Genomic DNA, 21541 nt, shown 5'->3' with positions numbered 1-21541 from the left:
TTTCTATGACTACCTCGAAACTAATAGAATTACAGCCACTGGTCCCAATGTGCTCCTACACTTACACGTCAATCACTTGCCCAGCCTATTTCATAAGAAAAAGTCAAGATCAGCTTCTTCTCTATCACAACCATCTACATATTGCATAAAGGCACACTTCACTTATTCTGCCCCATTTAATGCCTTAGCTAACTCAACATATACAATTTTTAGCAACCTAGAGTAATATGGTGATCACTTCCTGAACTTGTAACATTTCTCAATGAGTCAAAGCACTGGGTGCATTCCCCAATATAACTTGTAACATATTTTGATACGGTCTTAATTGAATCCATGTCCAGTAGCTGTTCGGTTTTTGTTCAAAAAGGAACATGTTCTCGCTGCTGACAACCAAATGATAGCTCCAACAGTGAGCCAGCCCGTTTTGTGTTGATATGGTTAATACTACTCTCCATATCTACACAGCTCTTGATTCAATTGTCCAAGTAATCAGATATACGTAAAGCATACACAGCACTATAAATATAGGAGTGAAATAGATCCTCTCAGTTGTAACCCTTTGATATCGAATATTACTACCACTGTGAAATAATCCTGAAAAATAAGAAGAGCTACAGGAGTTTCTGAAACTAATGTGTTCAGAAGGGAAGAGATTTTCCTAGATGCCTAAAAAAACAAATTGTTGGCAGGGTTCATAAAGATGCAATCAAAGGCATAAATTCGTTCAATCAATTTTTGCCATGATACTTGGTTTTATTTGGCACTGGGAAAGAAATTAATAAAGATGCAGAGGGCCTAGGATATGATGGAAATGAAAAGGGAGATAACATCAAGGATACAGACTAATCCATCAGTCAATGATAATGATAGAGAGTAAAATGGGTGGAAAAGGGGCTGAAAATATTCAGGCAAAGTTCACTGGATCTACTATTTTCAGCTTCATGCCATTTTCACATCTCTATATTTAAATTCAAAATTTTGCAGAGTTCTACAATGAGTCCCCAGCCATTTGTCCCCATGAGTATAAGTGAGTGCACCAAAATGCAAAAGTCTTGATCTGCTCAGAATCCCCAATATTTAAATAGGGAATATGGCTCATGGTTTCTGCGTCACATTTGGCCATCAATGGATCTATTAATCCATTCATTTTAATTAGTACTTTTAGCTGCAGGGAAAAAAGGCAAATTACGTATCCTCATTTTACTGTATGTTTACGGAAATGTCTTAAGTATATCATTTCTTGTTTATTTTTATTTGAAAAAAAGTTTTAACATTGTATTCATCTTTCATAGTTCAAGTGCTGTAGAAGATCAAGCGCTGGTATTGCTGAATCCAGTTTCTCAACCAATACTGCCGAAGATTTAGCAAAGCCTGCTTACAGAATTTTTTTTTATATGGTGAATTTTTACAATGCTCTCTTTGATCCCACTGACATTAGTATCAGTGCTAATAAGCTAATCAGTGATTATCACTTGTTACGTACCCCGTAACTGGGTCACTTACCAGCAAAGATAGAGAGGTCCGTTGAAGTCTGATGGTACTATTCTTAACAGTATTTATTGATAAAAATACACAAAAATAGTATCAATGCAAACATACAGATAATATACGTTATCAATACTAAAAGCACGGGTATAATAATAATAATCAATAAGAAATAGCTCTATCGTTGTCTAAGGGATAATGTATTGTCCGATGGAAATATAAAAGTCTCTTTAGTTCATTCAGGCTGCAGCCTTTGGTTGGAGAGAGAGACAATGTTTTTAGAACTTGCCCATTTTCCTTTTTATGATGTTGATCCTTCGAAATGTTGTCGTGGTGATCTCTTCTTCAGCTAAGCCGTCTTCCGTGGTAAGGCCTCAATCCCGGGCAATGGGAAAGGACACACGTGGGCCTTCCACCGGCTGTCGCTATTAAACGCTGTCACGGGATTTCCAGCGGTTCTCCTGGTGCGTCTAAAGGGGCTGTTCCCCAGACCTTCTTTTATCCTGACTCACAGGGTCTCAGATGTCAATCAGGTTGGGATGATGCAATCCCTCCACCAACCCCCTCTGTTCATTCCCTGAGGGCTTCCACGAAGTACAGTACTCAATACACAATGGCCGTTTCCCGTGACTTTGCATCGCTGAGGGGCTAGGACATTCCAAACCCCTTTGTGGATTCTGCGTGTCTTTCTCTCATTTCCTGGGTCTCCTGACCTGAATTATTAGCGATCTTGTGATTCTCAAAAAGGAGGGGGCTACTTTGTACCCTTCGGCCCCTCAGAGTTGGGGCACAGGTGTAACACACTAAACCTCAAACCTTCAGAAACCCCTAGATTACAATCCAACTCTGATGGATTATTGAGCTCCAACATCTTAGGTTTACAGGACAGCCATTTCACCCAAGGACCACAAAAGGTTGGGGTGACTGTCAGGTGAGCAGATACATGTAAAGTGTCAGATCAAGTACAACCTGGTCCAAATTGTGATATCTTTTTAAGAAAATGGCAGCTACTTATGTTGCAGTACAGTGTTGATCTGTAGCCCTATATCTCCTTGGAAAGATAAAGAAACAATATAGTTCTGAAATGGAGTTTAAAAGAAACACATATTTCTGCCCGAAGGATTCACAACATATAAAAGCACTTACCTCTGCATTTAGATTGTCTGCTAAACGATCCAGAAACTGGCTTTCAATTGGGTTTTGTTGAGTCAGCAGAGTTAAGTAATGACTCAGTTTATCATGCGGGGTGATGATTGTCCCTTCACCAAACTTGTCAAACTGCGGCCGCCCAGCTCTGCCGAAAATCTGCATCACATCTAAAATTCCTAGGTCAACAAAAGACCCCCGTTTTGCATCATATATTTGAGTACCCTATAAAAGAATGAAAGCAAAGCATTACAAATGGCAAGCTAGATGAACTAACTAGCTTATCATTCTCTGTTTGCAAAAATAAACTTTCCCCACATAAGCGTTGGGAAAAAAATTTCAGGAGACATTATGAGTTGGAAGAGCCTTTCATTTAAGATTACTGCTAGTTTCTGAATCCTTGAAATTTTTTCCATTATAGCATTATTTATTGTCCATGGAAACTGAGGAACCAAAAAATCAATTACTTGTGCTGTCATTTCCTCCAGATCACTAAAAATTCTCATTTATACCTTCAGTATTCACTACCAGCTTCTCATGTTTCCTTAAAAATACTAGAGGACAATAAAATAGATAAACAATTTTAAATAAATCAATTCCAGCATATGCTTCATAAAAACATTTAATGACTCTCTTTAAAATCTAATAAAACTAACATTTGTAACAGGGTTTTGAAAGAATATGTGTGTGATATGTTTGCCTTCAGAGCAATGATGACTGCATTCTGTGACAGATATTAATTCTTTATCTAAGATTTCACTAAATATTTCTTCTGACTTCTATGAATGAAGAGAATTTGATCACTCATACATATAGAAAGTAATAATGAGATTTACAAAAGCATGATTTGTTGTTCACAAAGTGTCCAAGTGCATTTAATTATTGTTTTATTTTATAACAAAAGAGCTTTGCATTATAATAATACATTCCATTGTCAATAGAAGTTTTCGATATCTTGTCAAATATTACTATTAACTATTGTTACTTGTAGTCTCTGTTCCAACTTCTGACGTAACCCTTGGCAAATCAAAAATCTCAGCAGTCAGCCATACTTAAGTATTCCCAGGCCATTAGTAACTAAACTATCAAGGACAATCAAGAAACTTCAGAACAATGACAATGCTTAGATAGCCAAATGGCTGTCATACCAGTCAACCTTATCTCGAAACCTCAATGAGAGAGGCTTACTCAGACACTTTCTATTTGCTCAGCTGACTTGGCTTTTCAAATTAATAAAAAAACAAGTTATCAGTGTTTCCAGTACTTTACTTTTTTTTTATTTCAGACATCCCATCATCTGCAGATATTTATTTTTCATTCAACTCTTAATTTCCAGGCATGCCAAAGACTAGTCCATTGAATGAAATACAAGTTTTCTCAAGGATCCAGCATATAAAACAAGTTACTTCAAATTAGAACTTCAGTATATTTCAATACATCATCTTATTTTTAGTGGAATCTATTGTCAGAAAAAGCCAGTATTTTTGACTTTAGTAACTGCTTGCCTAATTATTCTACTATTTAAAGTTGTTAAAAATCTGAAGAACAGTCAGCTTAGGTAGTGCTTACTTTCTGGTGTCCACTCATTTCTAAAGAAAACTGGCTTTTCCCTCAAGTTTTAAATCACCTAACATATGCACTCTTAGCCCTGTTCTAGTAACAAACTGATTACACTACTTGACTGCTCTGTTCCCTGGAATAACTCATATTTAGGCAGTGGTAATGATCTGATGACATCTACTGTGTGCATGATACGACATAATCTTTCTAACAACATCCCATGTTGTTACTATTCCTTAATCATGTTCTGAGAACACCAAAACACAAGGAGAATTTGTTTGACTGTCTACTGTTTCGACCCCTTTTCCACAATCACCCTAACATTTAAAAGATTGAAAGCAGCAAGCTATATTGTTCTAAAACAACTAAACAAAAACTGTTGGGTTTTCAAATTTACCTTGATGATAACAGCATGTGCTGGAAGATTGACACCCCAGGCCAACGTAGCTGTGCAAACCAACACTTTTATGTGGCCACGAGAAAAGTAATTTTCAACTAAATTCCTGTCCTGGCGCAACATTCCTGCATGATGAATGCCAAATCCATCCGGAAACAACTCCCGTAACTGCTTGTTTCTGGATTTCTGAATCTGCAGTGATACCAAAAACAGGTAGTACAATACATTGGCAGCTTTACATGAATTATTATCATAGTAACATTTTAATGTACAATATAGAACATTATGTTGTAATGAATTAGCAAGTTTCCTGTAATGTTCTTAATGTAGAATACTTCAACAAATTCTATACTGCATACTAATATTCAGTGTTATAAGCTACAGATATTAAATGGATAAAAGACTAAATGGATGAAATGTCACATAGCATCATTTTATTATCCCATATGGCAATAAACTAGTTTAGAGAAACTGAAATAAGTCAACTTCAGGAAAAACATCATCCCAGCATTTCAAAAGTGAAAATTACCGATACACTTGTATTATATCTTGCACTTGTTATTCAAATAACTGCCATAGGCTACAGATATTATGTGAAATTTCATGTTCAAGATTTGGTTAACATTTCAGTATCAATATTTTAGCAAATATTTCATGGCTGCACTTAGTATTTACTGGAATAGCATCTAGTTAGATGGACTAAAAGTTGTGACTTCTTCTGAGATTAATTAGGCATCCATTAACATTCCACATTCACTAAATTAAACTGAATGATCAATTCTAGTATCTTGTCCCTTGGTTAAAACTCTGTTGTTGATATTTGTGGAAGTATAAACCAAAGTAAATCTGTAAAAACCTGAAATGAAACCATATTGAGAAACCATTTGTATATTTTTAAAATGTTATTTGAGTTGTTGTTTGTGCATCTCATTTCAATTTGTCACATATATATTTTAAATGTGGCAATTATTACACTACATTTACTATAGATATATCATATAACCATATAACAATTACAGCATGGAAACACACCATCTCGGCCCTTCTAGTCCGTGCCGAATGCTTACTCTCACCTAGTCCCACTGACCCGCTCTCAGCCCATAACCCTCCATTCCTTTCCTGTCCATATACCTATCCAATTTTACTTTAAATAACAATACCGAATCTGCCTCTACCACTTCTACTGGAAGCTCGTTCCACACAGCTACCACTCTCTGAGTAAAGAAATTCCCCCTTGTGTTACCCTTAAACTTTTGCCCCCTAACTCTCAACTCATGTCCTCTTGTTTGAATATCACTTAAAACCTGACTGTACAGAAACACAACTTTGCTCCTGCAGCATACAGTACAATGAATGTCACAGGGTAGCCCGAGACAAGATGCCAAGAATCCCATTAGATTTTGAGAGGACACTGACTAGAACAAAAATATTCTGGGAATCATGATCACAGTGAAGAAAAGGTGATCTCATTGAAAAGAAGCTTAGTTACACTGACTGTAAACTATGCCGTTCTGTAAACCATGCACCATAAATTGTTCTACCGTGAACCAGAAGAAGAAGAGGAAACGCAATTGTGGATGTTTTGCGAAGAAAAAGCATTTCAGGATGTATATTGTATACATTTCTCTGACATTAAATTGAACCTTTGAATCTCAATTGTCACAGATTATTAACATTTCTGGAGCCCAGGTCTAACTTAAGAAAAGATTTATAAAATTTAGATTTATTGAAACATACTGTGAAATGCATTATTTGAATCAATGATCAACATAGTCCAAGTTTGGATAGGTACATGAATAGTATGGGTATGGAGGGCTATGGTCCTGATGCAAGTCCACTGGAGTAGTCTAAATGGTTTCACCATGGACTAGTTCGGCAGATGGGCCTGTTCTCTGCTATACTTCCCTATGACCCCATGTGCTGAGGCTAGTCTACAAGTGTGGCTAAGCTTTTAGCGCCAATATAGCACGCCCATACTTTACAACCTGTACGTCTTTGGAATGTATGTGGGAGGAAATCAGGGCACCCACATGGTCATGGGGAGAACAAAGTCCTTACAGAGAGCAGTGGAAATTGAACCCCAATCACTGGTGGTGTGATACATTATACTCAAGATGACATTACCATGCCACCCCTTTAACTCCTTAACTTCAGGATGGAAACAGGAACAATGGATAGGAGTTGTTTGCTATGAATGTATGAATAACTTGGAGCTGCTTGGATTGTGGGCAGGAGTATATCAATGGACCTACTCGAAGATCAAAACATAGACCATAGTACAGCCCTTCTGCTTCTGATGTTGTATTGACCTTTTAATCTATTGTTTAAATAAGAATGGCCATTAAGTACATGAATATCACCAGCAATGGGAATATCCATCTCAAGAAGAAATTCTCTGAGTTCAGAACTCAGAGTACAACTCTGTTGGAATGAGTTTGGTTAATTTATCTCACATGGCGATCTTTATGTGCAAGCAATGGGTTGTGCGATTCAGAATAATTGCTAAGTTGGAACAGTAAGTCAAATATGAAGTTGTTTGAGTTGGTGCTTAATTACACCATGTATGTGTACTTGCTTAAGCACATATTAAAAAAGCTGTAAAGTGAAAATGCTTACAAAATAATGAAACGTTTCTAAATATCAAAAAATCCCCATAAAGAGCAGTGAACAGTAACAAACTAAATCAAAATCAATATTTGGTGTGATCACACTTCACTTTTAAAACTGCATCAAATCTCTTAGGTAAACTGTAGTGCAGTTTTATAAGAAAATTAGCTGGTAGGTTGTTCCAAGCATCTTGAAAAACTTGCCACAGTTCTGTAGACTTTGGCTGTCCCACTTGCTTATGTATCTCCAGGTAATCTCAGACAGCTTCTAAAACGCTGAGATCAGAGCTCTATGGAAGCCATACTATTTGTTGCAGAACTCTTTGTTCTTCTTTTCGTTGAAGATAGTTCTTTAATGACCTTGGGCATGTGTTTGGGGACATTGTCCTACTGCAGAATAAAGTTAGGGCAGATCAGATGCCTTCCTGATGGTACTGCATGATGGATGAAAATGTGCTTGTATTGAGGTTTCCAGTAATTCTGACCAGGTCACCAACTCCATTTGCAAAAATGTAGCCCCAAATCCCAAAACCTGCAGGGAACATCTGCCACGCTTCACTGTTGGCTGCAGACACTCAACCATGTAGAATTCTTCAGCTCTTCTGCTGACACACTGCCTCCAAATATTCCAAATTTTGATTCATCAGTCCAGAGCACTTGCTGCCATTGTTTAGCTCTCCAGTCCTTGTATTTTTGAGCATAGGTGAGTCTCTTGGATTTGTTTCCACTTTGGAGGACTGGCTTTTCGGTCAGAGTCTGTGGCTGACCACTGGTTTCTGATCCTCAACCTTTGTCCACTTCTTTGAGCCTCTTCAGAAGAGCTTGGACAGCACAACTTGAAACTCCTGACTGTCGTGAAATTTCTACTTGGGAAAGACCTTGCTGATGCAGGATGACCATCTCGTGTCTTGTTGCTATGCTCACTCTTGCCAACGTGTAAAAATTGATGATTTGAAGGTTAAGCTGTCACACCTCACTTCACCTCATAGTTTGGTTCTCCTTCAACCAGTTTGACTCCTTCTACACTCATTTCTGTTTGAGTTAATCAATTTAGTTTATTCAACTCATTATGCCATTGATCATTAGCACATGTTTGTTACCTTTGCTTAATCATGCACTGGGATATATACCTACAAAGTAATAAAGTTTTTATCTGAAAACTGGTTTATTACTTAATATGCTCTAAATCGTAATTGATTGCACAAAAACACAAGGACAGGGGTGCTGAACAATGGCAGCAAGTGCACTGAACTGACAAGTCAAAATTTTAAATGTTTGGCTCAAACAGCAGGCAGTTTATCCACAGAAGAGCTGGAGAGTGCTATGTGGATGAGTGTTAGTGGCTAACAGTGAAGCATGGCAGATGTTCCCTGCAGGTTTGGAGCTGCATTTCTGTAAATGGAGATGGTGATCTGGTCAGAATTAATGGAAGCTACAAAAAGTTGTAAAATTAGTCAGCTCTATCTTGGGTACTAGCCTCCACAGTATCCATGACATCTTCAACGAGTGGTGCCTCAGAAAGGGGCTTCCATTATTAAGGACCCCCATCACCCAGGACATGCCTTCTTCTCATTGCTACTGACAGGAAGGTGGTACAGGAGCCTGAAGGAACACAGTCAGTGATTTAGGAACAGCTCTTCCTCTCTATCATCCAATTTCTAAATGGACATTGGACCTATGAACACTACCATACATTTTGAAAAAAAAATTGCTTTTACACTACTTTTAATTTAATTATTTAATATAAATATATATTTACAGTAATTGATATACTTAATTATGTTTTTTTCTGTATTGTCATGTATTGCATTGTACTGCTGCTGCTATGTTAACAAATTTCATGACATATGCCGGTATTATAAAACCTGATTCTGATCCTGATGCTGTACAAAAGCCTGAAAGCATGTACCACCAGGATCAAGGACAGCTTCTCTGCACTGTTATCAGACTCTTGAATGGACCTCTCATACGGTAGGATGGACTTGTGACCTCACAATCTACTTTTTTGGTATCTTTTATACATTATTCTGCATTATTATTGTTCTATCTTATTCTAGCTCAATGCATTATGTAATGACTTGATCTGCATAAATATTTTGTAAGACAAGCTTTACATTATACCTTTGCAAAAGTGACAATATTAAACCACTAACAATATCAAGAATCAACATTTATCCAACAACCTACAATAGTAATCATGCAAAGTCATAAAAATTATAGGATTATAATAAGCCTATGAAATTATCAATTATATTGTCAATTTGTTCCTGTTTAGTAGCATTAAATAAGATCAGTTTATCCTTAATGATTTTAGTGTTGAAATGGAGTGATACCCTTGCTGTCTAATATTTAGACCAAACAGGATCAAATAATAATCTGAAGCCTCTTAATTAGCATTTTGAGCTTTATCACTGCATCGTTTAAACTAATATCTAAAACACATATTCTGGAGTGGAAAACCTGGATTATTACATTAAAAATATTATGCAAACATACAGCTGCTGTTACTCTATGCCATAAACCCTTAAAATTCCTTGCATTCATGCCACTCCAGCTCTTATTGATTATCATACACTCAGTGGTCATTTTTTAGGTTAACCTGTATGCCTACTTATTAATGCAAATATTTAATCAGCCAATCCTGTGGCGGCAACTCAATGCATAAAGCATGCAGACATGGTCAAATGGCTCAGTCATTGTTTGGATGAAACATCAGAGCAGGAAAGAAATGTGATCTAAGTGACTTTGACTGTAGAATGGTGCCAGACAGGGTAGTTTGAGTATCTCAGACATGCCTTATTAATGGGAGGGGTCAGAGGAGAATGGCCAGACTGGATCGAGCTGACAGGAAGGTGACAGTAACTCAAATAACCATACATTATAACAGTGATGAGCAGAGGAGTGTCTCTGATTACACAACACATCAAAAGTATTGTCAAGGATGACTGTCACCCTGTCTTCCACTTGCTGGGAGAGCATACAGGAGCTTGAAAACCCAGGCATCCAGACTTAAGAACGGCTTCTTCCCCAATGCTATCAGACTTCTCAACCAATCACCTCTTTCATACCAAAAACACAAGAGGTTCTGCAGACGCTGGGCATCCAGAGCAGCACACGCAAAATGCTGGAGGAATTCCTCAGGTTAGACAGCATCTATAGAGAGGAATAAACAGTCTATATCTTGGGGAAGACCCTACAGCAGGACCTCTTTCATAGGAATGCAGCCACATGCCCATATTCTTAATTCAATCTCTTCTAAATAGTTATTCCACTATTGCCACTTTAGTTCTTCTTTTTGCACTGCTTCCACAAGTCTTTATACTATTCTACTGTTTTTGCACTTGTCAGTATCCTTGCCATTGGATTTATTATCACCATGTATACCATTTACTCTGAGTTTCACATGAGCAAGGAATTCATTGAATCCTAGTGTACATGACTAAGATCATGGAGGTTTTGGTACAACTTGATAACACTTTGATTAGGTCATAGCAGGAGAACTATGTGGCATTCCAGTCACCACTCTAAAAAAGGTTAGGATTCTATTAAAGAGGCTGAAGAGGTTACTTGGAGAAAAGGAGTCTGAAGGGAACCTGATAGAGGGACATGGATAGGATGGATAGCGAGGAACAATTCTTCCTCTTGGGTTGTCAGGGCTTGTTGGGCAGTGTGGTTCAAAGGGCCAATTCAGTGCTGTATCTCTAAATAAATAAAAATAAATAAAGAAGTAGTCCAGGTAGTATTGCAGGTGAAGACACTTCAACTCCATTTGTAAAGAATTAATGGATTTTAGAAGAACTGACTTTGCTAGAGCACATGAATCTACAATGGAATAAATGATTAAGAACCTTACTTGGACATTCTTTCCACAACTTCAATATACTTTGCAATACAATATTCAACTCAGCCAAACAATACCTGAGATACAGGAGAAAATCTTTTAAATTTCTCCACAATACATATGGAGAATAATCTTACAATAATCTTTGCTCAACTGTTATTTTGGAATTTAAATGGTTTGATAACTAGAAGGCAAATAAGACACCAGAAGGATTGCCCTTTTCAAGAAGTAAAGGCAGAAATATTTGCATATTGTATTTTCTAAACTTTATTAGCTAATTATCTAAGGAATTGAATGTTTGATGGGCTTTTGCAATAATTCAACATGGACGTGCAGATACCCTTTGAATTTGTGTATTGAATAACCAAATCCTAGTTGTAATTTGAGTGACTAATGAATCTAAAATCTTACTTACCTACTGTACGAATTGTTGTACTTCACGTGTATGCATCATATGTCAACAAAATCTCACATGAGGCAGAGAGATCAATAAACTAACATTTGTCTAGCCACGTTCAAATATGTACAGGAACCAAATTTTGATTCTAGCTTCCACAAGGACCATTATAAAATTATGCAAAAAATTCAATTTTGCACATGTAATTTCTTCACAAAATTAACTGAGAGGCATGTAGTTAAAATCCAGACAGAGCAAACTCAAGACACTTTTTGAAGGTATTTATGGTGATCTTTGTGCAAATCATCAGGAAAAAAATCACTCACTTCACTGCAGCAGTAAAGGACATCAATATAGCTCACGAGAAATAGAAATTCAATTATTTGTATTTTTAAGTCTAAATTCAAGATTATATAGAACTACTGGTTTTAAATAAGTAAGACAGGCATATTCATGTAAAATATAGCTTTCTTTTTGTGCACATAAAATCAACACTTTATTAAATTTTCATCCAGATATTTTGGAATTATAGAGCTATACTTTATTCATCCACTGGGTGGTGCAAGCTATTCACCAGGCAAAACTGCAAATCCCAGTGTGAAGAAATGAACTATTTAATAAGCATGGGAATTGTATTTCAGCATTGTCATTGTGAAATTTGCACAACTGTCAATAATTAAAAGCACACTGCAAGATACATTTGTAAATTAAGCTAAAATTATTGTTTTGACTGTAAGGTGCCTATACTTGGTTTAGTACTCTCTTTAATTTTATTGGGCTGTGTACTGTTGTCCATTTGGCTTTCATCACATAGATAAGCAACTCAGCATGATTTTGGTTAAAAGAAATCAAGCAATATAAATACAGCAGACCATATAGGAGCAAATAAAATGTTGGATAGTTTACTTCATTCATAAATTTAAACTTTCAAGCAGACAGCTTAATAAGGTATTATGGTAATGTGCTGATATGCTTTCTTCACTCTGGAATAGTGGAAATGAATACTATTTTTCTAATTGTTTTCACGACTAACAATCACGTATGCTACTTGTCAATGCAATGGGAAATACTGTACTTGTAAAATGTAAATTATTGACCAAGGATAGAATACAAGAACAGACTGGTCATGCAAGCACTGGAGAAAATGATAGTTAATCCATAGAAAGAGTAATATGTACAGTTCAGGTCATTATACAACAGAAAAGATATGACAGCACAGAAAGGGTGCAAAAGAGATTTACAAGGATGTCGACCATGCTGGAGAATTATTGGCACAAAAGAAAGATTGCTTTTCTGCATTGGAAAAAAGTGTATTACATGGAAAAATAATTGAGTCGTGTAAAATTATGAGAGGACAGGAGGGTAAACTGGAAGGACCCGTATGCCTCAGCAGAAATGTCATTAATTAGTAAGCACAAATTTAAGCAATTAGTAGCAAGAATGAAGGGTAGTTGAGGAAAAAAAGTTACTTAATTATGTTGTTATGAGAAGTGAGAAGAATGGTGAGAGACAACAGGAGAAACTCTTAAAATTAAATAGTACTGAGAAGAGCACTTGAAGAGACATACCTTGAAGGGCTATCAATCAAAAACTGTTACGATAAATTATCTAAAGTCCACTTTTGAATGGAATGGACAGTTTCACATCAGGGACAATTTTAAACAATAAACAAATACAGTTGGCCCTCCTTATCCGCAGATTCCACATGTGCGGATTCAACCAACCGAGGATTGGGAAAACCCGGAAGTTCTCTCTCCAGCACTCATTGTTTGAGCATGTACAGACTATTTTTTCTTGTCATTATTCCCTAAACAATACAGTATAACAACAATTTACATAGAATTTACATTGTATTAGGTATTATAAGTAATCTAGAAATGACTTAAAAGTACAGGCAGTCCCCAGGTTATGAATGAGTTCCATTCCTGAGTCCATCTTTAAGTTGGATTTGAAGTTGGAACAGGTACATCCGGTATTCTTTAGCGTCAGTCAAACGTTTTTCTTAGTATATAGTACATATTTTACCTTTATATGCATATAAAACACTTAAGAAACATACATATTTCAAAAATTAAACAACTGTGTTGCTTAGTAATAATTGTAACTTTCATCGGGGCAAGGGCCTTTCACACGCTCCATTAAAACTGTTCCGATCGTTGACCGACTGTAGCCTAACACTTTTCCAATGACCGATGGAGTTTCATCTCTTTCCGATCACTTTATTACTTCCGCCTTATTTTCAATCGTGATCATGATTATTTTCGTGAACAGAAACACTGCGGATTCAAAGCTGCACCAGGTCCCAAAGACCACCGCACTGAGACAGGTTAAATAAGGGACTTGAGCATCTGCATTTTTTGGTATCCGCGGGGTGGGGGGGCGGTCTCGGAACCAATCGCCATGGATAAGGACGACCAACTATATAGATTTACTGTAGATCTTACTTACATTAAGTCTAGCAGTGGTAACTGAGCACCTTATCACAATGTAACTAAATTAACCTTCTGAGACAAAATTACAAAACTACTTAATAATTATTTCCATTGATGTAAATTTATTTCCCTAATGCTGTCAGATTTAGTCGCTTTTGTACACTACATCCCCCAGCAAGGTCTTCTGCATGTTAATACATAAATTAAAAAGGAGAACAAAAAGTCAATATGCAAATATTTGGGTCTTTGATCCTTTCTGAAGGAATGATCTCAAATCTAAAACATCAAGAGAAAATTTAATCCATAAAAATAGGTGGATATATTTCTATGATTCTGAAAACTCCGGTTCCAGAAAAGGATGGGAAGATCCAGTCCTACAATGAGGCCCAAGCAGCATGAATACTTCTTCAAAGTTCAATAAATCAACTCAGTAAAAATCATAACAAGAATTGAACCTCTTCCCCTGCTCTAGCCTCTATTGGCAGTATCCTTGCCATTGTATTTATTATCACCATGTATACCATTTACTCTGAGTTTCACTTGAGCAAGGAATTCATTGAAATCCCTGATTTCTCCTACCCATTGGCAGGTTAAAATTTTCCTAACACTATGAACTGCCTTAAAATAGCAACTACTGGGACATTGGGGAAACCATTATATCAGTGTCCTGTCTACCTTTCCAGTGTCAATAGTTTGCCCAGAAAATATCTGGACCATCAAGCAATGACACAAATATAACCTGATAAGGGGGTACAAATAAAACTTTTCCTAATTTTTCTTTTTAGAATATGTTTTAGCTTTCTTGTTACACGGTTTAATGCATGGTTACGTGCAAGAACATCTTCATTGAAGGCATTCTAATTTATACAGGTGTCCCTCTTTACAAAGGTAGAGCGTTCCTATGAAACCTTTCTTATGCTGAAATGGCATAAAGTGAAGAACCATTAATTTATATGGAAAAAAATTTTGTAAAAGCAAAGTGGTGTAAAGCGAACATTTATAAAGCAGGCGTCAACTGTATTGATTTTTCTTGTTTGCTATTCACATTGAACACTAGTTCTTTCCTCTCCCATGTTCAATTAAAGTAGTAGGGATAATTTTGTAAATTACAGACCAGTAAGATTACATCAGTGATGGGCAAACTATTGGAAAGGATTTTTAGAGACAGTATAAGAGCATTTAGAGAAGCACTGTCTGATTGGGGATAGTCAGCATGGCTTTGTGAGTGACAGGCTGTGCCTCACAATCTTGAATGACGCCTTGAGAAAGTGACAAAACAAATTGATGAAGGAGGAGCAGTTGATGGAATATGGAACGTAGTAAGGCATTTAATGAGGTTCTCCATGGTAGGCTCACTCCAAAAGTCAGGAGGCATGGAATACTGGGAAACATGGCAGAGTGGATTCAGAATTGGCTTTGCCCACAGAAGGCAGAGGTCGTAGTAGATGGAGTGTATTTTTTCCTGGAGATCAGTGACCAGTAGTATTCCACTGGGATCTGCTCTGGGACAAGTGCTTTTAGAGATTTTTATAAATTACTTGGATAAGGAAGTGGAAGAATGGATGACTTCACATTGAACCACCATTCTTCTCCATGATCAGACAATGATAAAGTTTCTCTTTGCCTTATCTACCTCCACATGAACCTAAAGCTCCAGCACATCATGGTATGGTAGTCATGGAAGATTTTAACACGCAGGTCGATTGGGAAAATCAGGTTGGTAATGGATCTTAAGAGAGTGAGTTTGTTGAATGCCTAAGAGATAGCTTTTTAGTGCAGTTTGTAGTTGAGCCTACTAGGGAATCAGCTATACTGGATTGGGTGTTATGTAATGAACTGACGGTGATTTGGGAGATTAAGGGAAAAGAACCCTTAGTATATATGATTGTGTTCAACTTGAAATGTGATAGGAAGAAAGTAAAGTCTGATGTAGCAGTATTTCAGTGGAGTACGAGAAATTACAGCAGTATGAGAGAGGAGCTGGCCAAAGTAAATTGGAAGGAGCTGCTGGCAGGGACGTCAGCAGAGCAGCAATAGCGTGCACTTCTGGGAAAAATGAGGAAGGCATAGGACATGTGTATTCCAACAATGAAGAAATTCGCAAATGGTAAAATAGTACAACCGTGGCTAACAGGGGAATTCAAAGCTATTGTAAAAGCAAAAGGGCATACAACAAAACAAAAATTAGTAGGTAGAAGATTGGGGTTTTTAAAAACCTATAACAGAGAGCAACTAAAAATCATTAGAAGGGAAAAGATGAAATATGAAATTAGGCTAGCAAATTATATCAAAGTGGACAGTAAAAGTTATCTTAAGTATATTAAAAATAAAAGAGAAATGAGAAAATATATAGGACCACTAGAAAATGAGGCAGGAGATATAATAACAGGGGACAAGGAGATGGCTGATGAACTAAATGAGTATTTTGCATCAGTCTTCACTGTGGAAAACACTAGCGGAATGCCTGATGTTGTAGTGCGTGAAGGAAGAGCAGTGGGTGCAGTTATTGTTACATGAAAGAATATGCTCAAAAGGCTGAAACACCTGAACATAAGTCACCCAGACCAGAGGAACTGCACCTCTGGTTTTGGGTTCTGAAAGAGATAGCGTTAGTGATTGTGGTAGCATTACAAATGATCTTTCAAAGATCATTGGTCTCTGGCACAGTGCCAGAAGACTGGAAAATTGCGAATGTCACTCCACTCTTTAAGAAAGGTGAAAGGCAGCAGAAAGGAAATTATAGACCAGTTAGCCTGACTTCAGTGGTTGGGAAGATGTTAGAGCAGGGGTGGGCAAACTTTTTGACTTGTGGGCCACAAAGGGTTCTAAAATTTGACAGGGGGGCCAGACCAGGAGCAGATGGACGGAGTGTTTTGGTAATACACCTCATAAGAGAAAATAAAATATCATGGGAGATGTAGAAAACATGTGCTTTAATTTCAATTGAAAATGAACAAATGCATTACAACAAAATATCTGTCTTTGAAGTCCCATGGTATTTAGCTATTTATTGAAATGACGTTTAAAACACTGAAAATTAAATGAATAAAATACAGCTTTTTTTAATAATAACAGTTATTATTTTAAAGCACTGAAAATTCTGTTATCCTTCAAGATATTATCATCATCACTCTCCTCCTGACTGTCTTTATTTCAAAAACAGTAGGAGATGCAGGTTTACTTGTCCTGCTCCTTCTTACTCAATTGTCCCCTGTGCCAAAACTCAACAACTACCAGCACAAGGACAGAACAGTGACAGCGCGCCAGCATGCGGAGCGCGTTATTTGATCTGGAGCGCATTATTTGATCTGGAGCGCATTTTTTATTTTGAGAACGTACGTGCACCTGCGCACTACTCATGTCCATCACTTAACAGAAATGACATGTAACATGTAAGGCTTATTGAAAAAAATATTTTCAAATGCATTTTTTACATAACACAACGAAGAAACTTATTTTTAAATTCAGTGGGAACAGTGTTGTTGGTCTCCCTTTTTAGCCAGCGCATCAAAGTCTGGATTTAGTTTTGTTGTGGCGATTCTCAGGATGGCTCTGAGGTGTTGGTCAGTTAACTTGGATCTGTGGCTGGCTTTGTTGATGTTCATGACGCTGAACGCCTGTTCACACAAATAGGTCGAGCCGAACAACGCCAGCATCTTCTGTGCCGTCCTCCGGAGGTTTGGAAACACCTCTTTACCAAGTGAAGCATAAAAGTCATTCAGTTTAAGAGAGTTGAACTTCTCTTTTAAGACGGGGTCAGACTGAAGGTCGATCAGTTCCAGCTGTAGCTCCTTTGGTGCTGTTTCAGGATCTTGTGACAGGGGACAGGCCACCAACTGAAGTGACTTGTCAATTTTTTCAAAATCAGAAAAGCGACGGCAGAATTCTCTGTGCAGCGCATTCAGTGACTCGCTGTATTTTTTCACATTTGCACCGGCCTCTTCCAGCGTGGCTAGTGTGGGAAAATGAGTGAATAACTTATTCAAAATTTGCCTGGAGAAAAAAGCCAGCTTGGATTTAAAGGCTTTCACATTTGTGTACATGTCATGCACAAACTGATCCTTCCCCTGTAGCTTCACGTTCAGTTCATTCATGTGTGAAAATATATCCACAGCAAATGCAAAGTCACAAAGCCAGCTCTTGTTGCTCAGCTCAGGAAATTCACCGGTAACTCCAAAAAAGCACCGATCTCCTCTTTGAGCTCCCATACTCGTTGAAACACTTTGCCCAAACTTAACCAGCGGACACGGGAGTGATAAAGTAGGTCCTGGTGATCCGCATCAGTTTCCTCCAGGAACGTGATGAACTGACAGTGCTGAAGTCCCCTTGCACGTACAAAGTTGACAAGTTTTACGACAGGATTCACAACATGATTCAGCTGTAATACCGATTTACATAGAGATTCCTGGTGGATGATGCAGTGAAGGAAATTAACATCCTGGTCAGGATTTTCATCTTTCACTTTATTCTGTATTCTCCTCAGCAGGCCGACATTTTTCCCCGTCAAATTAGGGGATCCATCTGTGGTGACGTTGATAAGTTTACTCCAAGGGAGCTTCATATTTTCGATGACAGCAGACACCCGGTCATACAAGTCCTCTCCCCGTGTTTTTCCTTTCAGAGACTCCATTGTCAAAAACTCCTCCGTTATTTCAAAAGTATTGTTAATTCCTCGGATAAAAATGAGGAGCTGAGCAGTGTCTTTTATGTCGTTGCTTTCATCCAGTGCTAATGAATATAACGTGAACGACTCTGCCTTTTTATTTAAGTCGCTGGTTATATCTTCATCTATCAGTTCCACATGGCGAGTCACTGTCCTGCGTGATAAACTGATTTTTCCAAAAACTCGCCTTCAGACAGAGGCTTGCTGGCCTTTGCTAATTTGAATGACAGCATAAAACTAGCCTTGGTACTTGACTCATGAATGGCAGTTTGACGGTGAAAAACATTTTGTTGAGCCTGTAAATTAGCTGCCAACCTCTGAGCATTAGCTTCCCGTTCTTTCGTTGACTGGTTGCTAGCATAGTTGGCATGTTTTGTGGCAAAGTGACGGCTGATATTATATTCTTTAAAAACCGCCACAGTCTCTTGGCATATCAGGCATACAGCAGTTGATCGGTGTTCGGTAAAAAGATATTTAGTTGTCCACTCCTTATTAAACACCCGACATTCTCTATCCACTTTTCTTTTCTTAGCTCCACTCATCTTTACAGAAGGGGTGAGAGGTCAAAGAGTAAAGCGCAAATGTGGAGTAATACACTGCACCTCAACAAAGGTCAATGTATATAGAGTGCGTCATCTATTGGGAAAATGCCAGAATTGCGGGGAAAAAACGTTAACAAGGTTTAGTAATATAATTTCATTGAGTTCTGCAGGCCGGATTAAAAAGCTTAATGGGCCGCATATGGTCCCCGGGCCATAGTTTGCCCATGCCTGTGTTAGAGTCAATTGTTAAGGATGAGGCAATGGAGTACTTGGTGACACAGGACAAGATAGTACAAAGTCAGTATGATTTCCTTCAGGGAAAATCCTGCCTAATGAACCTGTTGGAATTCTTTGAGGAGATTACAAGTAGCATAGATAAAGGGGATGCAGTGAAGATGTTGTACATCTGGACTTTCATAAAGCCTCTGACAAGGTACCACACATGAGGCTGCTTGGTATTACAGGAAAGTTACTCACATGGTTAGAGCATTGGCTGATAGGTAGGAGGCAATGAATGGGAATAAAATGATCCTTTTCTGGTTGGCTACCAGTGACTAGTGATGTTCCACAGAGGTCTGTGTTGGGACTACTTCTTTTTATGCTGAATATAAGTGAGTTAGATGATGAAATAGATGGCTTTGTTGCCAAGTTTGCAGATGATACGAAGATTGGTAGAGGGGCAGGTAGTGCTGAGGAAACAGGTAGGATGCAGAAGGACTTAAACAGATTAGGAGAAAGGGTAAGTAAGTGGCAAATGAAATACAATGCTGGAAAATGCATGGTCATGCACTTCAGTAGTAGAAATAAATGTGCAAACTATTTTCTAAATGAAGGGAAGTCCAGGAATCTGAAATGCAGAAGGACTTGGGAGTACTTGTGCAGAACACCCTGAAGGTTAACTTGCAGGTTGAGTCGGTGGTGAGGAAGGCAAATGCAATATTAGTATTCTTTTCAAGAGGTCTAGAATACAAGAGCAAGGATGTGGTGCTGAGGCTTTATAAGACACTGGTGAAGGCTCACTTTGAATAGTGTGAATAGTTTTGGGTACCTCATCTTAGAAAAGATGTGCTGGCATTGGGGAGGGTCCAGAGGAGGTTCACAAGGATGATTCCAGGAACAAAAGGGTTATCATACGAGGAACATTTGATGGCTCTGGGTCTGTACTTGCTGGAATTCGGAAGGATGAGGGGGGATATCATTGAAACCTTTCGAATATTGAAAGAGCTAGATAGAGTAGATGTACAAAGGATGTTTCCCATGGTGGGAGAGTTTAGGACAAGAGGACATAGCCTCAGGATGGAGGGGCGCCCTTTCAAAACAGAGATGTGGAGAAATTTCTTTTGCCAAAGGGTGGTGAATTCATTGCCACATGCAGGTGTGGAGGCCAGGTCATTGGATGTACTTAAGGCACAGATTGATTCTTGATTGGACATGGCATCAAAGGTTATGGGGAGAAGGCCGGGAACAGGGATTGAGAAGGAGAAAGGAAAAAAGGACCAGCCATGATTGAATGGCGGAGCAGATTTGATGGGCCAGATGGCGTAATTCTGCTCCTATGTCTTATGGTCTTATCATTCTCTGCTACCTCCGCTATTTTCAAAGGGGTCCCACCTCTAAACATATTACCTCCCAAACTCTCTGCTTTGGACAGGAATCGCTCCCTCCGTGATTCCGTTGTCCATTTGTCCCTCCCAACTTATCTCCCTCCTGGAACCTATCACTGCAAACAGTACAAATGCTAAACTACCCATTCACCTCCATTCACTTGGAAGGCCCCAAACAGCCCTTCCAAGTGAGGCAACAGTTCACCTGCATGTCTGAGGGTTCTTCCAGTGTTCCTGGTGAGGATTCCACTGCATCAGTAGATCCACAGTAGATTTGGGGACCTTTCTGTCAAGCACCTTTGCTCTATCTGCAAGAGGGAAGACGTCCCTGTGGCTAGCCATTTTAATTCCACTCCACATTTCTATAGTGAAACGTCAGTCCAGTATCACCTCTATTGCTGCAATGAGGCCACTCCCAGGTTGGAGGAGCAACATCTCAATCATTAGAATAGCCTCCAACTTGGTGGTAGGAACGTAGAATTCTCCCCAGTCATTTCTCCCCTCCCCCTCCTCCTACTCTCCTTTTCCATTTCCCATTCTGTCTTCCCTCCTACTCCTTCTTTTCTCCTCACCTGTCTATCACCTTCCTCTGATGCCCCTCCTTTTTCCTTTCTCCCATGGTCCTTTCTCCTCTCCTATCGGATTCCTTCTTCTTCAGCAATTTTCCTTCTCTGCCCATCACCTCGCAGCTTCTCATATTATAGACGATAGACAATAGGTGCAGGAGAAGGCCATTCAGCTCTTTGAGCCAGCACCGCCATTCAATGTGATCATGGCTGATCATCCACAATCAGTACCCTGTTCCTGCCTTCTCCCCATATCGCTTGACTCCGCAATCTTTAAGAGCTATATCCAACTCTTTCTTGAA

The 21541-nt window shown here is 38.4% G+C and overlaps 1 protein-coding gene across 2 annotated transcripts in view; it reads right to left on the bottom strand.

Moving 5' to 3' along the window:
* ascc3 (activating signal cointegrator 1 complex subunit 3) overlaps positions 1 to 21541 on the bottom strand; it is a 374033-nt gene that overhangs the window by 209639 nt on the left and 142853 nt on the right. For both annotated transcript variants that reach the window (XM_059982329.1, XM_059982330.1), the window contains exons 15-16: positions 4589 to 4780; positions 2632 to 2856 (exon numbers count right to left, since the gene is read on the bottom strand). In XM_059982329.1, coding sequence (XP_059838312.1) covers positions 2632 to 2856; positions 4589 to 4780 — 417 coding nt within the window. The remainder of the gene's footprint in view (positions 1 to 2631; positions 2857 to 4588; positions 4781 to 21541) is intronic.

This window comes from Hypanus sabinus, chromosome 10, assembly GCF_030144855.1.
Source record: "Hypanus sabinus isolate sHypSab1 chromosome 10, sHypSab1.hap1, whole genome shotgun sequence".
NCBI lineage: Eukaryota > Metazoa > Chordata > Chondrichthyes > Myliobatiformes > Dasyatidae > Hypanus > Hypanus sabinus.
The sequence above is the reverse complement of the archived record's forward strand: the minus strand, read 5'-3'. Positions and strand labels throughout refer to the sequence as shown.